This window comes from Gymnodraco acuticeps, unplaced genomic scaffold (genome assembly GCF_902827175.1).
Source record: "Gymnodraco acuticeps unplaced genomic scaffold, fGymAcu1.1, whole genome shotgun sequence".
Taxonomy (NCBI): domain Eukaryota; kingdom Metazoa; phylum Chordata; class Actinopteri; order Perciformes; family Bathydraconidae; genus Gymnodraco; species Gymnodraco acuticeps.
This window is the reverse complement of record NW_022991180.1, coordinates 2,260,521-2,283,692: the sequence shown is the minus strand read 5'-3', so window position 1 is coordinate 2,283,692 and position 23,172 is coordinate 2,260,521. Positions and strand designations below refer to the sequence as shown.

Here is a 23,172-nt window from a genome sequence, read left to right as displayed (position 1 = left end):
AGTGCAAAACCCACCCTTCACTCAGATGGCAGATCTTTCAGAGGGATGGGGGTGTGGGTAGCAGCAGTGTTGGTGTCAAGACGGGAGGAGGAGGAGGTTAGGATAGGGCTTGGGGGGGCAGAGGCAGGGGGGAGAAGTCTCTGTTGGCCAGCTGAAAGTGCTGATGGGGGGAACAAAATCATTCTCACAGATGGTTTAGAAGCCTATATTTAGTAGCAAATAACGAGGGGAACAGAACTCGGCTATAAGATCACCTCAAAGGACTCTGGGGGCTGTTTAGTGGTACACACAAGTACACAGTGCAACGTTAATGTGTGTATATTAAGACCCTGACAGTTTGTGTTTCAAAATGAGGGTTGGCCCCTTTACTCCCTGCATTTCTCCAACCTGACAGTAGATTGTCACATTTTCAGTTTCTTTGAAGTGTTAACTTACTGGACATGATGGGCATGTGACAAATACATTTCAGAAACTCTAACAACGTTGGCATGGCTTGATCAGATTGCGCAAGTGAATGCAAGGCACTGAGCATCATAAGACCAATAACCAATGTAGGCAACACATGTCTTGTCCTGCAATATTCTTTGTTACGTGTTCATAATAGAAGCATTTCAAAATCTGCAACCTGAATACAGAAAGAATTTCAAAACTTGATTGGCAATCATGTGTCCACATTTCCTCAGCAGTACCCTTTGCCCATTCGCCCTAGGACATTCCTACAAGAGGGACAATAACTTCTGTTACCTCAAAGCTAGCAATGTATTCTACACCACTATTTAATTTGCTAATTTCTGTATATTCCTATGATATTAGAAAAACAAATTATAATTCGAAAAATAATGCATAACCCATATTTCAATGAAGTATCATATATTATTGTTTACTTCTAAAATGTCATGTTGTAGCAAGTTTATATACTTTATATTTCAGAATTTTTAGATCTTTTCAAAACATCTTAATATTTTTTTAATAAATTCAGTTAAGTAGAAATTACGTATTTTCTTCTATAAATAGTCCCTATATAGAGCCCTGTGAGTACGCAGGTTGGGAACAAGATGCCTTTCTGACTGCATGCTCAGACATGACTCTGCAGCACCACTCTGTGGCAGATGTTAAATCATGGAAACGTGACTTCTGAAAAGACCACTCCATGACTTACGCTCCTGAATTAGGTCCTAAAATGGCATTTTCTCTGTTTTCCATGCAGGCTCTTCACCTAAGACCCCACCCAGGGACTTATGGACTTTCATATACCATACAAAGGTGCGTGAAGAATCTATTCCGCTCAACACAGATTGAAGTTGAAGGTTTCAAATTGTTTTTATTCTTGAACAAATACAAGCAATTGGAGACTCTTAGGCCCCTATTTTCTGAGGTAATAAACTGAAGTGGATTATTAAGTCAAATATAGACTAACAACACGTAGATGTCGTGTGATTTAAAAAAAATGATGGATCCAGTTTCACTTTTGCTCGGGACATGGTGTTGCATAAGGCTGCCTTTAAGCCTGAATTGTCTACAGAAATCCTATTCCAGGTTACTATTCACAAAAATGCATCTGTAACTATCAGGGTCAGTTCTCCATTCAAAAAACATGAGACTGAATCAAAAAGTGAGGGGAGTAACGTCAATTTAAGATGAATTTGAGTATAGGCAATCTGATTTCTTTACTTTAAGTATGTTGTCTAGGTATCTCCTCTCTCTCTCTATATATATATCAATTCACATTACTTGACCTTTTACCCCAACAATGTGGCCCAGCCTGATGTCATGATCTTCTAAATAAAGAACTAAAAACAAACCCAAGTATTAGGCTCACCTGGTTTGTCAGAAGGCAGAAAGCCTTGTTGCTTTATGAAACGCTAATCCCAATTTATAAATCTATCACCTGAACACTGTGTAACGTTTATTTAGTCATGTGCAGAATGTCTCTCAGGTGGTTATTGTGTTTTGACCCTTTAAATGTATAGTTCAACATACATCATTCATTCTTTTAGTCTTTTATTAAAACTGATTTACATGTAACAGTTTCATTAATATTATCATTTACTGCATGCATGTACTGTACACACAAATAAAAGGGCAGTATCACACAATTGCAGCAGAGGGCAGTGTAAAATAGGAAATGTTAGACAACCAGAGGGCTTTCAAATCTAATTGTGTTCCTCTAAAAATGTCTCGTCTCCTAGTCAGTATAATCTTCTAAGCATCAATAACATTTAATCAAGTTATATTTAATCAACCACATTTAGAAGCATACATTTATCATATTTTACACCTCAAAATAACTATGTCCACATTTTCCATGGCCATACTAATATGAGAACAAAAAGGAAGCTAAAGAGAAAATATACTTTAAAAGTGATAAAAAAATAAACAAAAGTATCTTCCAAAGAATTCCACAACTGAAAACAACAAATACATTCCTTTGTTCCTTACTTGTTTAAATTAGCATACCTAGTCTTTCAAGGTATATAGCCATTACAGAAACCATTGTTAATAAAAAGACACAAGTTTGTGCCTCAGTTTCTTTAAATCAAAAACATCATGTACTGTACCAAACGTTCCTGTCCTTCTGCTGTTAACTTCTTAAGGCTGTGGGATTTCCTAACTATGTACAAATCAACCATGAATCCCAATAACAAATGGGCTTATGACCACATCCGTTATCTGCCCTACCTACAGTATATACTGCCTGAACCCTTCTCCACAGCCACTCTTCTTTCTTGAACCCTTTTATACATTCTGGTGCCTGTCATTCAGTTAACTTCCCCTTGCACCACATCTGATTAAATCATAATTAAACAAAACCAAATACACATTCCTTCATCTGTGTTATTTGTTTAATAAAGTTAAGAATTTACATATAAAGATCACACGGTAACTAATGAGGCTCTGGTGTGCCTAATGGAAGCTATGATATCCAGTGACAAGTGTACATTAATTGACAGCCAGGGCACTTGTTGAATGTGACCCATGCTGAAAAGATGGCATTTATCTCTGGCTATAGTGAGCAGAGGTGTTTGACACAACCTTGCTTGCAAGAGCAGACGTTCACATATTGTTTCAATGTGAAAATCAAGGAGTTTACTTTTTTTTTTACAATTTTCAGCTGGTCATGCATTATTTAAACCCCTGTACAAGTATGCATTATTGTTTGTTTTTTTACAATGCTGCAAGAAAACAGGGGTAAAAATACATTTTTGGGCACATCATTTAGTAGGACATGCACTGAAAAACAGAATTAAATGTTCAAAGTTAAATAAAATAAATAAGCCTGCAACCTTTGCTTTATGATCCGCCATCTGTCGACATACAACATCATTTTTCTCAGTGATTTTAATCCTATTGTCAGAATCGCAATAATTCATTTTCAACATCTTTCAGACATTTCAAGTTTCAAAGAATATTTCAGTACAGGCTCTGTTTAGATCTGCTAAATAAGTAGAAAGAGATCTCCAGAAACCTTACACAAACCTCCCCCAGGACAGGCATATGGTTGACTATACAGCATACATTATATGCCAATATACTCTATTGTATTATTGTCACTCGGATATCTGTGTGATTAAATGTGTTGGCAGCAAAAATAAACTTATTAAGCAGCATTTTGAAAAGGAAAAGACGTGTATAACCTCTTATCATTATTCAAGTTCTAACTTCAACGGCTTCTTGATTTCTGGACTTGAATGTTACTTAATTATTTTACAGCTGAATTTGAGACTTAAGTAAGCTCATGTTTATTTATTTGTCACTATTGATCAATGAATTGCCCATAGTAAGTTGTCAAAGCCTTAGCACAACCCAAAACCCCAAAATATTCAATTAACAATGACTTTAGAAGAGAAAAACTGAATATTGTCACACAGAACTAATGGATGTTTGGTATTTTTAACTTAAACTATGAAAGAATTTGTGTATCACAGAAGGATGTCATAGTGACGGATTTCCTGGTTTTCACATTGCCCCTGGCCTCCAGACATGGGGCTTAATGCCTCCCTTGGTGGCAACAAAACGTGGTTTGGGTGCCTGAACTGGGGGGGGCTTGAGTGACGGCAAAGAGGCAAGAAAACTGAGTTCAGGAGCGCTCTGGAACTGCTTGGCTGACTGGAGCCCACTGGTGTATGATACTGGCATGTAAGGTGTAGGGACTGCAGGGGGCAAAGGGTGTTGAATAGGGGCGGCAGAGAACGTTGGGAGGCCAGGCAGTCCAACTGGTTGGGAGGGTGTTGAAGCTGGCATTGGGGCACTGAATGGTGCTGGGTTTGGAGTAAAAGGAGCAGGAGGTGGGGAGATCATACCGGAATAAGAAAAACGTTCTCCGAGGCTAGTGGCCGAGCGGGGTGCAATGACCTGGGGAGCGAGAGAGGGAGCAGACATTGGTGTTGGTGTGGAGAATCGTTTGACCTCAAAAACACGAGCTGTTTTGATGGGGATCTGCTTAGGGGGAGTTAATGAGCTGCCCACCATTGTTGCTGTTGTGCAGTTACCGTACTGCAGCTGCTGCCTCTGGGCCTGGTAAGAAGGCATGGCTGAAATATTAGCAACACTGCCCCCATAGTTGAACATGGCAGAATTGAGCTGGTAGGGCTGCCTTCTCATGACATCCAGAGCTTTGATGCCCTCTCTTTGGGGGGCACCTCTACCCATGCTTTCTGGCTTGCTTGTATTCCTTTGAGGCCCTGTAGGGATAGAGGGGGCCAGAAGTGGGTTGTAACCAATGGGTGGAGGAGCACGGATATTTGGGGAGTATTTCCACTGAGACGCAAGTGAAGGATTGTTGGAGAAGTCAAGAGATTGGGCTGCATTGTGCGAGGCCACTACCTGCTGGTAAGGCGTCTCGGGTGGGGTATCAACTACATACATACCCATCCGGCTCTGTCTGCGAGCAAACAGCTCGGCCCCCTTACCCCCTGCTTGAAGAAACTGTGGGGCTTCATGGATGACCCTAGGCTTGGGTGCAACTGGAGGAGGTGCTTTTCCCATGCCAGCCTCACCACTCCTCTCCTCCTCTCCTGCATCGTCAAAGGTATTGTCAGGCGGTGGTTGGCCATATTTGTGTCGGGTGGACCTGTCATCCAGGTTCTGCACCATACACAACAACTCAGGATTGGGGGAGTGTTTCTTGACCTCTGGCACATTGAACATAGGTTTGGGTTTGCCACCACGGCGTCGAAAGTCGTTTAATATTCCTGTGCGACCTAATGGACCAGGAACTGGGGTTGGAGCTACAGCTTCCGGCTGATAGACAACCGACACTGGGGCCATGGGATATTGAAGTGGACTTGGCTGAGCAACTGGAACTTGAAATGGAGGCGCTAGGGCAACTGGGTCAGGTGAACCAGGGTATTGATATGCAGGAGGAGCTGGGGCTGAAGCCATTGGTGCTTGTTGAGCTGTGGGCATTGAGGGCACATACACTGGGACCCCAGCTACAAATGGAGCCTGGTAAGCTGCAGTTATTGCTGGTGATGAGTGCATTTTCTCTTCAGAGGTGGAAACAGCTGGATGGTAATAGTTAACAGGAACCTCTGGTGTTAAGGGAAAGGGACCTTGAGGTACAAAGGATGGTTGAATAAACACTGGTGGTGGGCCAGGGCGGAAATATGATGTGGCATTCATGGCTAGTTCAGAGGCAGTGGAGAATTGTGATGGCATGATAGCAGCTGAGGCAGGACGCTGGCTCGTCTTTGTGACAGAAGGTCGGAACGCTACAGGGGCAGTTGCCGCTCGAATGCTGATAAAGCCAGGAGTAAAAGGACGAGCAGTTCTATTGAGAACATTACTTGAAGGTTGTTCTGGTAATGGTGTTTCTGTTGGTGGTGCAGGTTTGTTCAGAACAGTCACTGAGGCGGTGGCTGGTTTGAGGGCCACAGGTGGAGGGGACATCATCATGCTAGCTGTAGTAATGGCCGAGTAGGATGGGTCCCCATTAGACATGCTATAGGTTGCAACTTGACCTGGAGCCTGAGCCTGATTTAGCTGAATGGCTCTTAGGCCAGGTGGTATCATCTGCTGAGGCTGGAGGTCTGGCTGCATCTGTGGTTGAAACTCTGAATGCAACTGATATGCCTGAACCTGCCCTTGGACTTGAGACTGTGGAGGAGCCTGAGGTTGTGCCGCCTCTACCTTCTTGGCATGCTCAGCAGCCCTCTTTCTCTGCTGCTCAAACAACTGGGCGCCCTTGCCTGTAGTGTGACTCAACCCTGGACTTGAAGCATCCTCTGCCCTATCCACACGACCTTCAGTGCCTGCAGTTGCCCTCTTCTCCAGCATATCCAAGTAATCACTATCCCAAGTTGGGTCAGGAACTGCAGAGAAGCCATCCTCATCAAACTCTGATTCGCTGCCAGGGAATACCCCATCCTCCTCTTGTGAGTCCTCACACCTGTCCTCGTCCACACTACCAAAACTGGTGAGTGTGTACTTCTTGGAGCGCTGACGCCTCTTTTTGAACATCAGCACCCCTTTGGAGTGGGGGTTGGGAGCATCAGTCAATAGGGACGCAATTGTTCGACACTTGCTTTTGGCTTCTTTTACATGCTTGTCTTGCAGATTATCCCCTCGGTTCAGTTCTGCAAGATATGAAAGCCATAGCTTTTAGGAGCAGTTACACAATAACATGTCATTAGTACTAGTAAGGTCAGATACATTAGATTAAACATTTAAAAATAACTGAATCTGAAATGAGCATGTAAACCTGTCTTGACCACCATGCCTTCAACAGGCATTCATCCCCTAACGTGCAACAGAAGCACTTCCTGGAAAACTCCCTGCATGCCTTCAGCTTCTCACATTAGCTGGGGTGAAGGATACATTTGCACATTATTAGTCTTATGTACTCTGACATCCAACCTAGCGAGGACTATCGGCAAGCTAGTGGAAAGTTGCATGTTGTAGGTGACTGGAAGGAGAACTTCAAAGTGTAGTCACAACATATCTTTGAACTTGTTATGGTATTAAGAAGATTATCATAGATATCCTAGTTATGTTACCCTAGTATGTACTGCCACATGAAGGGAGTTCTTAATTTGTCTAGGACAGGATTCCTAAGTAGGACATTAGAATGTTAAACCTTCTCTCGTGGCAAGAGAGATTTACAGGAATACATATATTTAAGTTCTTAAAACAGCCCACTGCCTTCAAATAGCCCTGCTCTGTCCTTTTTCTTGGTGCTCGTTATGGATGATAGACTGCATGACACGATGTAAGAAGAAAATGTAACGAGTTGTATAGTAAAATAAAGGACAGCGGCAATAGAAAACAGAAAAAGAGAAGAGAAAATGAGAGTATGCTTTGCTACTTGATACCTAAAAGCAGCTGTAAATGCTCTTCAGTACTCCTATGATCGCTGGGGTTTTCCACACATAACTGAAGGTACAAATAGTAAACCATACCATCAATGCTCTTTTGCCAGACTAAGCTTAGGTTGACACCCGCTAGTATGAAAACATTTATGAATGTTTGGTTAGAATGTGGTTGACTGATCAAATGACAGTATGACACCGTAGTTTCTCTGATTAGGACAATCAGAGAAAATGCTATTCCCAATGGCAATATAATAAATGTTAATCAATTAAATGTTTTGGGAATCAATGGTGAATCTGCTTTAAAACAAGGCGCTATCTAGCTCTACGATGAATATTATAAATATATAAAAAAGGTTTAATACGGAGTGTTTTGTGAACTATAAATGTACTTAAATGTACTTCTTACTTACTTTTAATTCTTGAACCAAACAATGTTACTTATCTGGAATGTGTACTTAATTGAGGAAACTGTATGTGATGCACACTCGGTCATGATTTTTCCTCAGCCATACTTACTAGCTTGTTTGGCCTTTTCCATGTAAGTGGTTGTCAACTCCTCATCAATGGGGTTATTCACAGGACCCACCATGGGTACAAGCTGGCTGCGGGATCCCAGCAGAAGTGCCTCTTTTGCCCTCGCAGGGCATACCAGTGGCACATTGGCTGGCTCTAGAAAGCCACTGTCCTCCTCTTGTACTCCATCCCGTGGCCCCTGGTCATCTGCTGAGGAGATGATGGAGGAGGTCTCAGTGGATGTCTGGGAGGACCACAGTCCTGGAACAGGGGGCTGGTAAATCACCTCCCTCCGTGCCACCCCCGGTAACCCTCCTCCTCGTTCTCCATCTCCCCCACGTCCATCCAACAAATGAGGATAAGCATGTGCATCTGGAGCGCTGTCATAGCCACTCATCTCTGATGTCTCCCCCTCTGGGGATGCTCGTCCTGATGGTTTTCCTGGGTTGGGGTTGTTGGGGCTGCGCCGTTTCTGCCTTCTCTGCCTTTCATAGCCGGCCACATCTGCATCACTGTCGGTCTCACCGTAGTAAGCCTCACTACCAGGTGGAGATGTCAAACCACTGGTTATGGAGGAGTGGCTACGGTGGATTTCACGGACGGGTGCGTGGTGTGGGTGGTTGGGCGACATGGCACGCAAAGCAGCACGGTACTCTTTGTCTATACGGGGAGATGGGGCACGGGTCACAAGCACCACGGACTGAAAACCAGCTGGCACCCTGCAAACAATTACAGGGTTTAAAATATTGATGGGGTCATAGTTGGATGTCTTATATGTACTTGCCTAAATCCTACAGTAAGTATGATCTTAGCACAAGCAGAAGAAATATTTGTTTGGAAAGATATTTGATGCAATCTCAAACTATTACACTGGGGGGGGGGGGGGAATGATGGGTAGTCACTAGAAAGAGTTGTATTGTTTTGTTCCTCTGACCTTTTGACCCGGATGTGTAATATCCCAGAGGAGCTGTCGATGAGATCCATGGCCTGGGCATGAGATAGCGTTCCACATGGCTGATCATTGATAGACACCAGTTCATCAGCCTCCCGAAGCCCAGCCCTGCATGCCTTGCTGCGTTTACGCACCTGAACAAGTAAATAAAGGCACAATTTCAAACATTAACATAGATGACAAAACTCTAAACAAAACATTTTTTTAAGGGGTATATCAAAATAATGTTGGGCATATAGTAGATCCTTTTTTAAGTCTTTTGAGGCATTATTAAGACCAATCTCAAGTCTCGGGACTTGTAATTAAGGCCAAGTTTTAGGTATACAGCTTTGGTTTGAAAAGCTGTTATGTACAGTAGTTATTTAAAGAGGATATAAAGAGAACTGCTACAAACACAAACACTTCTTTATTTTGTTTAGCCTTTGTAGCTGAAAGGATAGAAAGAAAGCCTGACAAAGCTATGCTGATGTCTTGTCTTGGCTTGTGACGGTGACTGACAGAAAGCAGCTTTTGTCCTTACAGCTTGAACTTGCTGCAAATATATGCCACATATTGCAGCTCGAGTAGTTCACACTTTAACTGGGAAATGCCAGCCAGCAGCCATCTTCATTTGGTGCTTTGCTATTTGTGCCAGAGGTCTTTCAGGACCATGGCGTAATGCCCACCCTAAATTGCCTCAGGTCCGTGCAAACCCTGTCAACATAAATTAAACAATCAATTCAAACCGATATTTAACAATTTTCAAAGAAATTGACTACAGTGTTGAATGCACTGTGAGGGCACGGCTATGTGGAAATTAGCATTGTATGTTAAATTCAATAAGGAAATGTTCAGGTTGACCAAGTAAGTTTTCTTTCCAGCTATTCTGGTTTGCCTGTAATGAAATCCCACATCCACATTTAGCTAAGCCTTTGAAAGTGGCCTGTGTCTGCTTGAGGGACAGGATGTCAGATAAACATTCAGTCAGTCACCTTGCAAGTCATAACAGTTACACAGACACGCGCATGAAGACCCACAGGCACAAACCCAGGTCTGACACACTGGCTCTTTCAGTAAAGCCTCAAACTGCTCCGCACCTGTCAGGGATGGTGTAGTATAAGACCTGACAAGATTACACTTTCCTGCTCTCAGGGGTGAAGAAGCACTCTGTTTTGGATGGTCATACAGAAGCAGCTGTTGTCCAGCACCATGAAGTTAATATAGTGTCCTGTGGCTCTGTGTACATATTACCATATTCTGCATAAGTCGACAACATGCTGGATCAGAGGAGTTTAAAGAGGAAACATTTCTAAAAGGCTAACCATGCTAACAAATATTGTAAGAAGGAATTATTTCACCAACATGGTTTTTATTGTCTCTGTTTCCACTAGAGATGCATGACTGGTAGCACATTGTATTACTCATAAACAAACTAAAATAAGCCTCTTTGCCAGTATAGTAACATATTATATTTACCATAAAGACATGTTGGAGGTCTGTAAATGAAAATGTCTCCTTCAGCCAATTAAAATGGTTGTACAAGTTACATAATGGAAATTACGATTAATTATTATAAAGTTTATGATAGATGAAGGCATTGCAAATGATTCTGTTAAACAGGCTTCTCCAATACCTCCCACCAACCAGAGTGATCATTACAAACTCTGTGTTTTCTCAACCCAAAACAACGTTAAACGCTAAATGCCTCAACAAAAGTTTTAGGATTTGAACAAGGTGCTTGAGGTCCTTGATGAATATTTAGCAATCAGGATTTATTTTCAATGAACCTACAAAAAGAAGTTATACAGTAATTTCCGTGTAGCAACGTACTGAGTAGTGCTTGATGTTACATTTTGAGTTCTGAGCTGAAACACACACCTTGGCTGACCCTGTGACATGCTGCTTCTTAACCAAAAATAGCCACCTGTAAAAGTAGTTCTGCTCAGTCAACAATTATTGAAAGTGTGTGTGGATATAGGCTTTGTGTCATACAGGTGCATCTGTGCAGGTGTACTGAAACATGAACTACCATAACTATCAATAAGATCTCTTTATATAAAGATTTCTTAATGTTAATATTTGCTTTCTCAAATGGAGATCAAAATTCAAATCTGGACTGCTTCGTTGGTGCCAAATGTGGGGACCAAAGTAATTTGCTTATGGTAGTAAAATGAGCTGAGAGTTATAAGGTTAAATATTTCCTTTGCATAATATTCTATTTCAGAGAACGTCTTTAAACAAGTTGATATCAAAGTTCTTGTATTTAATCTCGGAAAGCATTATGGTTTTAGAATCTTACATCACAGACACCAATGTAGCTTGAGTCTGGCCTGGACCATATCGATTTCAACTGGTCCATTGCATGACATGCATTGCTCACCTGTGAGGTGTCTAGTGTTACAACAGTGTTTCTAGATAAATCTCAGGTAACCTGCCAGCTCTAACATGACCAAGCTTCACTAACATGACCAAGCTTCACTGGCTGGAGTGATTTGAGTTTCTTAGTTACGTAGTGGAAACTAGCTTTTTGAGTACTGCTTATGATCACTGGGGAATGGTGTGTAGCATTGAATTAGCTCCCCACAAACAATGACCTTAATATTCCTGAAATCTCTGCTATAATGTGCATATTTCACTGCTCAAATCATAAATGAAAAACAGCCAGTAAGTAGCTAAAAGTTTCAATTATCCATTTCGAAAATACACATTTTCAGGTTTATATGACTCTAATGTCAAGACAAATTTAAACGTCATGCATTTAACAGGAGAAGCAGCTTTCAGTCGAAGATATGCCACAAGGTTGCCCTTCGCTCCCAGCTGAACAGGACGTTTAAAGTTCAACCAATCAATAAATCATTGGTGCGCCTCTGCATGAAGACCGATCTCAAACAAGATGATGACTCACATTCAGGCCCCAAACCAACCTGCATGGCAGCCAATATTCCATTCCAACTTTGTTCATAGTTTTTTATATCTCCACCTAATATATCCCAGCCGATGCTTCACTTCTCTCTATAGAAACTGATGAATCTAACAGTTTTCTTCTTTCCATTTAGCAAACCATGAAATGACTTATTCAGTCTGACGTGCTGATTACCTTGGCCACCTGCAGTGGTTTCTGATGTTCCACACCTCCCTGGAGACGAAAGCCCCATGGCGCTCCACCGGACAATGTAATTATCACTTCCTCTGCAACCATTGTTCTGCTCTCTATGTCTTTTTTTAGCTTTTCTTCTTTTTCTTGGTTATTTTCCACTCTTCTTTGGTTTTTGTATTTTGTCTGGGGGGCCCTCAGTATGTTGGCCCCATATTCAGCGGTCAGGGCCCCCTCAAAGAGCTCTGACGTGCTCTTTTTCCTGCCTCACTGTCCGGACGCTGACTTCTCTGTGAGTCCAGCTCTAAGGCCAATGCTCACACCTGAACACAATCACATGCACACACACTTCTGTGCGCCCACCCATACACAGAGTGGGCCTACCATCATAGCCAAAGCAGAAGGAGAGGGAGAGAGAAATATGATGGGAGGGGGGGTCTGGGTCTGCTTACAGTGAGGAATGCCTACCCCAAACGAGCGAGGGGAGGGTCCAACGCAACACTTGTCCTGTCACTCAGACCTATGCCATTGGGTCGCTGATAGCCCATCCAAAAATAGGGCACCACCACCACCTCCGCCGCTTTGCCTGCTCGTCTGCAGCCCAAGGGAAAGTTAACATTCAGAACGTCCAAATGGCAATGTTCCATATCAGGCTTTACAACATTCAAGTCATGATTAACCTTTAGTAGGGTCAAAGCAAATCTCAGGGCTGTGACATGCAATGATAGAAAATATCGCTCTTGGTCGTAACATTCAAATATCCTTTGATTTACACCAAGGGGGGCCTACTACATCATGGTGCCGGTTCACCTGCTGAGGCTGATGTGTTTCCTGCCAGATCTTTTTGAACTAATTACATTCTAAGCTGTCATCATGGAGCCTTTAGGATACATACGTATGCAAGCTCCGGATGAACGGCTTGCTACACTCAAATATGTCTAAATCCACAGTGTTAGCTAAATGACAAGTACTATGAAACAACATGCTTGCATGTGTAAAATTGATTATTATCCTGTAGAAATGTTTGATACAAAAAAAAATACAAAGAAATGATGATGTGTCTCGTTATAGGCAGATGCTGATTCATCCCACAATCCATTTACATTTATCCACATTCTTACAACAAGCCACACTCTTAGTCGTGGTGGCAGATGTGGACACTATGACAAAGACATTTAAGCTAGGCACAAAACTAAAAGTCTACATCCAGGCCTGCAGCAGTGATGAGATTATACTAAATGCTCTAAATGACTATTGCTAACCAGATGTTATGTTTTTTCATTTAAAAATGTATTTATAAAAAACAACAAACACCTCAATCTCCCCTGCACACTTAGTGTCAGCATTCACTTCCTTTAATTATGTTGTATTTTCCATTTGTGCATTGACAGGCCTTTAAACCTGTTGATAGCGGCTAGATCATCCCCTAGCTGGAAAGGCAACGCTGCCATTATCAATGCTGCAAGAAGTTACCAATGATAGCTGAACCCTTTGGCAGCCTCGCTCTGCAGCTGTCTCTAGACCTCAGGATACTAACCAAGATCAGTCCTGGGTCAGATATTCGCAGAAAATGTCACCCTGTCTTCCTTAATATGATATCTAACAGAACACTAGAGTTAAAGCAATTGCCCAACCACACACTATATATCCAGTTTATAAGACATTGGTATATACACAGGGATAGTGAAGTATCAGATATCTGGACAAACATGTTGCTGAAGATCAGTTGTGCCAACTACTCCCCCTAGCGGTTAAAGGTAGACTCACTGTCGGCCTCCTTGAGTATTTACCATATACAGTCTATGGTATTTACATATCTTTTTACTGCTCAGAAATGATTACACTTTAAGTAGTAACTAGTAGCTTTTCATCCTTTAGTTGTTGAACGTTCTTACAACAGATTTTAAAGAAGCCTCTCATCTTTTGTGTTGGATGTTTTACTTTAAACCAACTTTTACACTACATGAAAAGCAGTTTTCAGGATGCACATAAACTAGCCTGCATGTCACCACATGCACAGATCATATCTGCCTAACATGTTTTCAGACATGAAGAAACACGTCTGCAACAGTGTTTAAGCTCAACAAAGACTTAAAGGTAGGTCATTCACTTCAGAAACACTTGTTGTTATATTCCATGGAATGCTCTTAACATCCCGATAGCAATGAATATATGAAATGCTTTGACAATAAATACATTAAACATTTCATCTGTGGAAGCCGTGGCGCTGTAAAAAGCACGACCAATCATCTGAGCCGGCCCGGCTAAAGTAACTGGATGGCCTACCTGCCTGTCAGCCTTCCATCTCGTGCACAAATGTATCTCGTGCCCTCATTGGTCATGTGCGTGTTCATGTGTGTTGGAGGAGGGGCTCTGTAAGGAAGTCTGAAGGAAGGGGCAGATTTGTTTCTGCTGCGTATTTTCAAATTCTAGCGCACTCGAGCTGGTTTCTCCAAAATTACATACCCTACCTTTAAGTGAAGTTTTGGTTGCAAATTCTAAAATGTCAAACACTAGATTAAAGTGAGTTTACAGACATTTCTAAAATCTTCGATTCCCACAGTCCAAAAAACCAACTTTATTTTCCTCCTAATTCAGTTTAGAGAAACTTTCTGAGTCTGAAATAAAAACATATTTACCAATGCCAGCAGAGACATTTGAACTCTAACAATGAACAGACTATATTCAATAACACTACTGCAGCTAAACCAAATACAACGTGTTGTTTTATGTCAGCGACTGTTTCTCTGTCAAACTAAACTAAGACACTGCATTGCAGAGAGCTGTGGCTTCTGCAATGCAAGTCAGGAAGAGGTCTGCTAAGTCATTCTGCTCTCACAGAAGTTGGCTGTATTTCAAGAAAAGTAAAAAGGTCAAAATCCATATGCAGCCTCATGGCATTCCCCTGTGGCTCCATATGTTTTTCCACTCCATATGCTTTCTATTGTGGCATCAACATGAATTAAAGTAGTGTGTAAGGGTTCAGCGATGACGGCTGTGGCTTTAACACAGGAAATGGCAGAAGCCGAGTGTTTTTTCCAGTGAACATGAGCAAACTGTTAAGTGAGGCTTGATCCTTCTCATGTTCCCCTTGTTAATCAGTTTGTGTCAGACTATCTTTCCTCTCATTGTTGTCTTTCTCTGCCTTTTGCACCATTTTCACTATGAAGAGCATCTGACACTTTCTTCTCTCTCTCTTTATCTCTCCGTCTCTCATTTGTCTGTTTAATGACTCGTCTGTTGAGCAACTTGCCTTTCCAAGATGACCCTGACAGACAGGTTTGTTGAGCGGCAGTGGGCACAGACCCAGTGCCCTTTATTGAGGCATCTTTGCCAGCCTGGTAGACACTGCCAACCCTGCCCACTGGTTCGGTGAGGTGAAAACGAGACTGAAATATTAGTATGTCAATAATAATATAAGCTGAGCATTTTTTTAAAACGTATAGGTAACAGTTGTAAATAGAATCAGGGTCCTCCATGGCATATTTATTGTTGTATTCCCCCTCTTTCTAGCTATCAATCTGCATGCAATACACCTTAAATCCTCATGGTGGTACCCTCCGCTGACTGTACCACATTCATACTGCACACACATTGAACTTGTGTGATCCCTTTCATTTTTGATGAGTCAAAGCTAGCACTCACCCTCCTCAGGGGAATGTTTGATCGGATGGAACAACCCAAGGAGCTGTAAGGTGGAGGAGAAAAAGTTTACCAAAAGTTTGTGAGTTAGTTTGACACAAGGCCACCACCATCCTCTGTGTGGGAGGTTTGATTGATGTGAGGACACTGAGTGTGTCCCCCACCCCCTCCGTTTCATGTTGTCAATCTATCACTGAGTAAGGTGAGGAGAATGGAGAGTGGATTGAGTTTCAGCTGCCTGGAAGATGATCCTCAAGTATTTCAGCAAAGCCACGGCCTCCGTCTATGTCACCTTCAGGGCTGATGGGAACTGCAGAGCTAGCGTGATGTCTCAGAGTTCGGTCTAGACTCAGATCACACTGTCTGTGTGTGTGCTTATTTGTATGTCAGTAGTAGGCTATATCGTTTTAGATGATCAAACAGTAAAGGAAATTCTCAAGTCACATAATCTTAAATTAATATAAAAAATGGCTCTTTGTTTTTCAATGTTATAATAGGCAAGTCCTTTTCAGATCCACGTTGACACAAACACACACATGCTCAAACACACACAGTCCCACACTTAAACTCCAGCTAAACAGAGTAGCTCCAGATTGAGTGAGTCACTAATTCATCGTCATGAATAAATCACATTCACTGCTACTCTCTTGTACTCTGCAAAACTGCCTTTTCTAAAACACACCAATACGCACCAACACACACACATTGTACACCCTGTACAAATTACGCACTGGGCTACAGCAGGTTGCATCCTTTGCCCTACACACTGACAACTTTGCTTCACTGTAAAGTGCATTAGTGGATAACCGAGTGTCCTCAAAAAGCCTTTCTTTAAAACTTTTTTTTTAATTTTCTTTTTTATTACAGTGAAGCTTTTCATTCTGCCATCTGCTGACAACACAGTACACAATCATAGTAAAACATAATCTAGAGTTTTCGCTTGTATCACTTTTCACTTTTTGACCCTGACAGACAGTTGATAAACACAATACCTTGCTCTCTGCACTCCTCAAGAAGCCATTTGTCACTTTTACAGCCCCTCCTCTCTCCTTCCCTCTCTTAGCAGTAAAGAGGAGTTCATGTCACCCTGCATGTCCCTAAGGCAAACTGATGGCTACACCCAGAGACCCAGACGAACACACAGGGCAAGACAAAGTGACTGCTCCTTTTATGCCACTTTGTTTATGCTGTACTCTCTCATCTTCTTGCAAATGATGCCTTCCCCGTCTCACTGTAATCCTTCTTTCTTTCCCCCTTTACAGCATCCCTCTTGTCATTTTTACTTACTGCTTAATTTCTCTTTTTTTTCCCTTTTACTGCCTCTTTTTCTCTCATTTATTCAGTCTCATGTTCCAGCCAATTCTTTTATCTAATCCACTCCCCCCTCCTCATAAAATGTATCCCCCCTCCTTATCTCATTGTTATGTTTCCCTCCCTTGCCATATATCTCAATCTCTCCAGCATACGCCTCCATTCTCACTGTGTGCAAAAAGCCTGTTAAATTTCCCACAGGGTAAAGCAACAACAAAGTAGGAAATGGATGTGTATGTATCAGAGGCATTGATTTCCTCTCATTATAATGGGAAGGAGATGGCAGTGAGGTGAAGGCTAAAAGGGCTTTGGTCGATACATTCTCATCACAGAACACCGGATGTTCCTCCCTAGTCGGATCAGTTGTATTGCCCGGCACACGCAGTAATTGTCATCGGGTGACTCTATTAATTGAGCAGTATCAGGCAACAAAAGACAGATGACAGGGGTTATTTTTCATCAGGGATTTCCAGTATAGTTTGGAATATGCAGTACGGGAAATCACAGTGGAAGTACAAGCTGTGGTTCCTATAATATAATTTTAATAGGAGCGGCAATCCCAGTATGGACTGGATGAGTAACTTGTTCACTTTTAAGGTGTTTTTAAGAAAATGGTTAACCTTCGGACAGGCAAGAGATCAACAAATGAACTGAATTAAATGCCAAACTATTATTTTAAGGCCCGTCTGTTATCGGTGCATTTATGCACTAAAGCTGTTTTACTTTGCCATCATGAAATGTTAAACTCCCTCCTGTAATGTTGGCAGTGAATACAGATTGAGTTTGTGTTTTATAATGTCCGGCTATACTGTAGACAGTATAGCGTATATACAGTACATATACAGTACCTGTCTGGTGTGTGTGTGTTGCCCAGGTCTTCCCAGCCATGGTGTGAGGCGCCTGTAAATACAGAGGAATGTAGCAGGGTACTGCAAAAAGGAAAGACTCTCTCTCTCTCTCTCTCTCTCACATACTCACACATGCATTACCTCTACCACCTTCTTGCCCATCTTAGAGACAGCATTTTTTCTCCACCCACCACAGAAGCTGGCACAAGCTCAACCCCATCTCACAAAACCAGGAATAAGCCCCAGAACATGACGACTCTCACTTAATGGGCAGATAAGACCTTCGGACGAGCTCCTCGGCCACACAGATCTGGCCATTTTCTGCACTAGCGATCTGGAATGAGATTCACGGACTGCAGACTAAGCAGAAAAGAAAACAGACAAAATCAGACTTAAGTAGATATCTGGAGATGAGGGGAGGCTTCTGCTCTGTGCTGTTCCTGGTGATTGGGGGAACCTTGCTTAGTGGTTGCCTGGGTAAACACAAGTCTACGGATGGCAGTTTTGGCAGAGATGGGGTGAAAAGAGCCAGGCCCCCCCACCTCATCTTCATCATGGTGGATGACCAGGGTTACGGAGACATTGGCTACCATGGCTCAGACATCCACACTCCTGTGTTGGATAAGCTGGCAGCAGAGGGGGTCAAACTGGAAAACTACTACGTGCAGCCTATCTGCTCCCCCTCTCGCAGTCAACTCATGACAGGGCGGTGAGTAACTACCTCATTCTTACAATAATATTACGATGTGAAAAGGATTCAGTTACTGCATCTACTCTCGTATGAAGGGATTATGCGCAGGATTTATAGGCTTTTTGTCTTTTGTTTACATCTCTAATGGTCTATTCAGTAATGGATGGGGCAGCTTTCAGAACAAGAAAGGCCGTCAAATAAAAGCACCAACAGTAGTTACAAGATCAGATACTCAATTATTTATCCTGTCTAATCACTACAACAAAATATACTCAGATTCATGGGTGGAGATAGAAGAAACAAAGAGAGAATTCCCACTTTACTGGAAGAAAAAGTTTATTTTAAGTCTTATTTCTGCAAATAGTTAGATCAAGATGTTTCGTTTACTTTACAGTGTGTATACTGCTGGAGAGGTATATCACTGACAGCTGTCTCACATCATTACATAAGCGGACTGATCTTTACGAGCTTCAACAAAACCCACAGTAAAATAAATCATAGCTCTTTGCAAAGCACCTTGTACATTTCAGTCTGTTCTGTTGTTTGATCCTGAGTTGTTGTTATCTCTGCTGATTACTGGACAAATGGCAACATGAACAACACCAACATATTTTCAGTGCAGATTAAAGAGCTTGAGGCATCTTGCAGGTAGAAAGGTACAACAAAAAAGATCATAACAGTGTACTTTTATTTATATATAACATTAGTCTGTAACTCCTATTGTCTTGAGGCTGTGTAACAATATTAGTCAAGGATGCAATATTTCTTGAATCATTTACGAAATGTCCCACTATTGTGTTGTACATATCTTATCAAGACACTTGCCACTTGTCTTACCAGCTACCAAATTCACACCGGACTCCAGCACTCGATCATCCGATCACGTCAACCTCTCTGCCTGCCTGCGGACGTCCCCACCCTCCCAGAGCGCCTGGTGGAAGCAGGATACGCCACACACATGGTGGGGAAATGGCACCTGGGCTTCTGCAGGCCGAGCTGCCTGCCGACCGGTCGGGGCTTTCAGAGCTTCCTGGGAACTCTGACTGGCAGCGGAGACCACTTCACCTACCGGAGCTGTGACGGAGCGGAGGCTTGTGGATTTGACCTGCATGAAGGAGACAAGCCTGCCTGGAAGATGGCTGGCAATTACTCCACCCTGCTCTACATAGACAGGTGAGCATCAAGGTCATCATTTAATGAAACACATTCAAATACAAAATCAAATGTTGATCCCATGTCTGTGATGCATTATAATTATACTTATAATGTGTTGTTATTCGCCTATAGAACTGTATAATAAAAGTTACAAGCACTCATAATTGTTCATAATGCTTCTACAAACTGCTATATAATTTGTATTTATGATCGCTTATAACTATGATTATACAGTGCTAGGAGCTAACTGTATCTCAGTATGTTTATAATGCATTATGAACATGCGCATCCTAAAAGTGTCACCAAAAACGTATAAAATCTTCCCCTGTTCCCTCTTTTTTACCAGAGTGAAGCAGATCCTGAGGAGCCACGACCCCCTCAAACCGCTCTTCCTCTATCTGTCCTTTCAGTCCCCCCATACACCCCTGCAGGTACCAGATCACTTTCTGCATTACTATGACTCTCAGGGCAATCGTCTCCGGCGTCACTACGCAGCCATGCTGAGCTGCCTGGACGAAGGCGTTGGAAAAGTAGTTCAGGAACTGAAGACGAGTGGGCTTTACCAAAACTCAGTACTGATCTACTCCTCTGATAACGGAGGGCAGCCACTCTCTGGGGGGAGCAACTGGCCGCTAAAAGGTGGGAAAGGAACCTACTGGGAGGGGGGCATCAGGGCTGTGGGCTTCGTCCACAGTCCCCTCCTGAAGAAGAAGGGTGTAGTCAGCAAAGCACTGATCCATGTTTCAGACTGGTTTCCTACATTACTGGGGCTAGCCGGGGCCCCGCAGTCCAACCACAGCCTAGACAGTCACGATGTGTGGGAGACCATCAGCAAGGGCTGGCCTTCCCCTCGCACTGAGATCCTTTTCAACATTGACCCAGTCTCCAGGAAGCCCGGGGAGCCGTATGACAAGGCGTTGGTACTCAATGGATTTGGGATCTGGGACACAGCCGTAAGGGCAGCCATAAGAGTTGGAGACTGGAAGCTTTTGACAGGAAATGTGGGTGACGGGGACTGGATCCCCCCACACGCTCTTCCCGGAGGTCCAGAGCGATGGCAGAAACTGGAGAAGCACCGCAATGTGGTGGGGAAGTCAGTTTGGCTGTTTAATGTCACCTCTGACCCCTACGAGAGGTCCGACCTAGCAGAGGTTCATCCAGAGGTGGTGAAACATCTGCTGACTCGGCTGGCAGAGTACAACCTGACAGCTGTGATGCCCAGGAACCCACCGGACGATCCCATGGCTGACCCTGAGCTCCATGGAGGGGTGTGGAGCCCCTGGCTGGGCCTGGAGGGACAGGAGGGAGAGAATGAAAAGGGGGATGGCAGAATAGAAAAGATGATGAAGTTTAAACACTGCAAAGTATGCAAACTAAAAGCCCTGTTCAGAAAGGTGGCCTCACGCCTGGAGAGGAAAACACTGTTCTCCTAAACATCTCAAGCATCAATTATTAAATGTTTCAGTATGCTTCAAATGAATTTGAACACATCTAAAGGTAAAAATGTGAAAAACTGTTTTGAATGGCCACAATCAGGGGGCAACAAATGATGCGTTGGGACACAATCTATCAAATGGATAAAATGATAGGCAGTTGGTAGATAGTCTCTCCTCAAAGGCAATCATGGTGGTGTTCTTTGGTTTTGTACGATTTTAGAAAGTTGCAAGAACCAGTGGACACTTTACAACATCATACATTTGTTGGAGCAGGGTTTTCTGATGGTTTCCAATAATCTAATTCCTTATTTGAAGCATATGGAAGGCTTTACCAGGAGGATCTGAAATGGAAAAGGTGGATGGAGACACAAACAAAAAACCAGACAAGCCTGCAGGTCAGATAGACGAGATAGAGCCACGATCAAATACTGAAAGTCGGCAGATAAACAGGCAGCCTGATAGAAAAGCAAACAGGGCTGAGCAGGCAGACTCACTCAGTGTCCTGCAGCCAAACTAAAGCAGGGTGACTTTCAGCCATTGTAAGACAGCGTTGGGAGCAATGTGTGTGTCATTGTGCATATATGCCAGTATCCATGAATAGTTTGAATAATACAAATAGAGTTTGTGCCTTTGGAAATGAGGCCTGAAGAAATGGAGGATGACTTCTCAATGTCTCATCATTCTGACACAAAGACGCCTGCGAGGGACTGTTTTGGTCAAATGTCATCTTGATGTTTTTGTTTAGGGGCTATACAGTACTATTCATTTCTGAGATTGAAAGATCTCTGACCGCAACACGATGTCCAACAGAGGTCAGTGGCTGATACTATCATGTAACTCATTTACTGTGTTATCAGATGCAGGAACCTGATTTAAATGATCTAAATAAAACCATGTAAGCAAAAGGCTGGCTCTGTTGTGATTGGTCAACCACTTAGGAGATGTCGCTACCCGTAGCCCAGTGTTTCTCAAACTTTTTCATACCAAGGACAACTTAGCCAATAAAAAAACACTCGCGGACCACCTAACTCCACAAATATCCAAAAACACATAGTTTATAAAAGCTCAAGTGTTACATTGTGATGTCACTATGTTACAGAAGAAAACAAAGGATTCCAATGGTGGCGTTTCAGGCAGGAGGGGGGTGTGGGGGAGAGAAACTCCCTGTGGCGTGACTTTTGGGATTGTAGCCTTTGCAGCCTATTTAAATGCACAAAAGCACACTACAGAAAATGGGAAATCCAAAAAGGGCCCCTTTAAGGTAAGGGAAAAATGTTCAATGCTTTATTAGTTGACCACTCTTAAGGTTAGGAAGACATTGTGATAATGCATAATAAATGAGCTCCCCACTCCCCTGTTGGTACTGAACATTGAAAATGGACTTGGATCGTGGCGTGCAGACTCATCCAATATGAAAGTAATTGTTAGGTTCACTGTTCTGGGAAAGCCGCAGTTTTGGGCTCATGCTGTTTAATTGGGCGTGATGTATCTGTCTGCTGGTGAAGCTGCTGCTGTGCTGCTGTTGTAGCTTAACAGAAATGAATCATAGGCGGTGCTGCTTGGTCTCTAACGACACGTAAACACAGTAAACAGCCTCAACATTGATCTGATTGTTTCTGATAGCTCATTCCAGCCTTTAGCTGTGTGTTTCAATATGTGTGTGTGGATGTAGACGTGATTCTGAGTGAGTGTCGGCAGCAATCCCACACACTGTAGCAACAGCGCTGTAGATATCTCCCTAACGGCCTAATAATGAATATTCAACTGTCCTTCTTATTTCTTCCTCCTCCCTCCCCGCATGTATCCCTCAGCTCTTTGCTCATTCCCTGTGCACACCACCCCCCTTGTCTTTCTCTCTCTTTTGCTCCTCGTCCTACTCACTTGTTTTTGCTCATGGAAGATCGAGTTAGAAGCATTATCCATGTTTTTGCTCAGAGCTCTGCAGTGTACAGTTAAATAAAAAGAGTGGAGGGGAAAAGAGAGAGTTCCCCAGAGGGGGGGGGGGGGGCTGTAATGTCTGAAGTGCTTGTCGATATGATTAAAATATCTTGTTCTTTCATAAAATCCTTTTTGTATACATAACACACAACAATTCGTTTTTGGGAATGATATATTAACAAAAGCCTTTTAGACCTTGTACTTATAATTGTGAACATTTCTTAATGGACATTCCTTTTTTCATCAAACAAGCAGATAGTTCTCTCAGTCAGCCAAAGAGTGATCCACAAAGAAAAGGAAACA

General features: G+C 42.7%; 2 protein-coding genes across 2 annotated transcripts; one reads left to right on the top strand and one right to left on the bottom strand.

The window, feature by feature from the left end:
• The first annotated feature begins 1,126 nt into the window (after positions 1-1,126).
• On the top strand, positions 1,127-21,820 carry si:dkey-174i8.1 (arylsulfatase I). The gene is made up of 5 exons (XM_034237810.1): positions 1,127-1,263; positions 11,811-11,927; positions 17,676-18,358; positions 19,181-19,513; positions 19,842-21,820. Exons 3-5 carry the CDS (start codon positions 18,060-18,062, stop codon positions 20,926-20,928), a joined length of 1,719 nt encoding a protein of 572 aa, XP_034093701.1. The 5' UTR covers positions 1,127-1,263; positions 11,811-11,927; positions 17,676-18,059; the 3' UTR covers positions 20,929-21,820.
• On the bottom strand, positions 1,985-12,195 carry synpo2la (synaptopodin 2-like a). The gene is made up of 4 exons (XM_034237809.1): positions 11,852-12,195; positions 8,758-8,909; positions 7,827-8,542; positions 1,985-6,575 (listed from the first exon to the last, which is right to left on the bottom strand). The coding sequence occupies exons 1-4, from the start codon at positions 11,951-11,953 to the stop codon at positions 3,958-3,960; spliced, it is 3,588 nt and encodes a 1,195-aa protein (XP_034093700.1). The 5' UTR covers positions 11,954-12,195; the 3' UTR covers positions 1,985-3,957.
• Positions 21,821-23,172: the final 1,352 nt, after the last annotated feature.

Coding starts and splice junctions, on each gene's coding strand:
- synpo2la (XM_034237809.1), bottom strand. CDS start 11,953: ATGGTTGCAGAGGAAGTGATAATTACATTGTCCGGTGGAGCGCCATGG. Junction 8,910..11,851: donor AACCACTGCAGGTGGCCAAG/GTAATCAGCACG, acceptor TTACTTGTTCAG/GTGCGTAAACGCAGCAAGGC. Junction 6,576..7,826: donor GGAAAAGGCCAAACAAGCTA/GTAAGTATGGCT, acceptor CATATCTTGCAG/AACTGAACCGAGGGGATAAT.
- si:dkey-174i8.1 (XM_034237810.1), top strand. CDS start 18,060: ATGAGGGGAGGCTTCTGCTCTGTGCTGTTCCTGGTGATTGGGGGAACC. Junction 18,359..19,180: donor AGTCAACTCATGACAGGGCG/GTGAGTAACTAC, acceptor TTGTCTTACCAG/CTACCAAATTCACACCGGAC. Junction 19,514..19,841: donor ACCCTGCTCTACATAGACAG/GTGAGCATCAAG, acceptor CTTTTTTACCAG/AGTGAAGCAGATCCTGAGGA.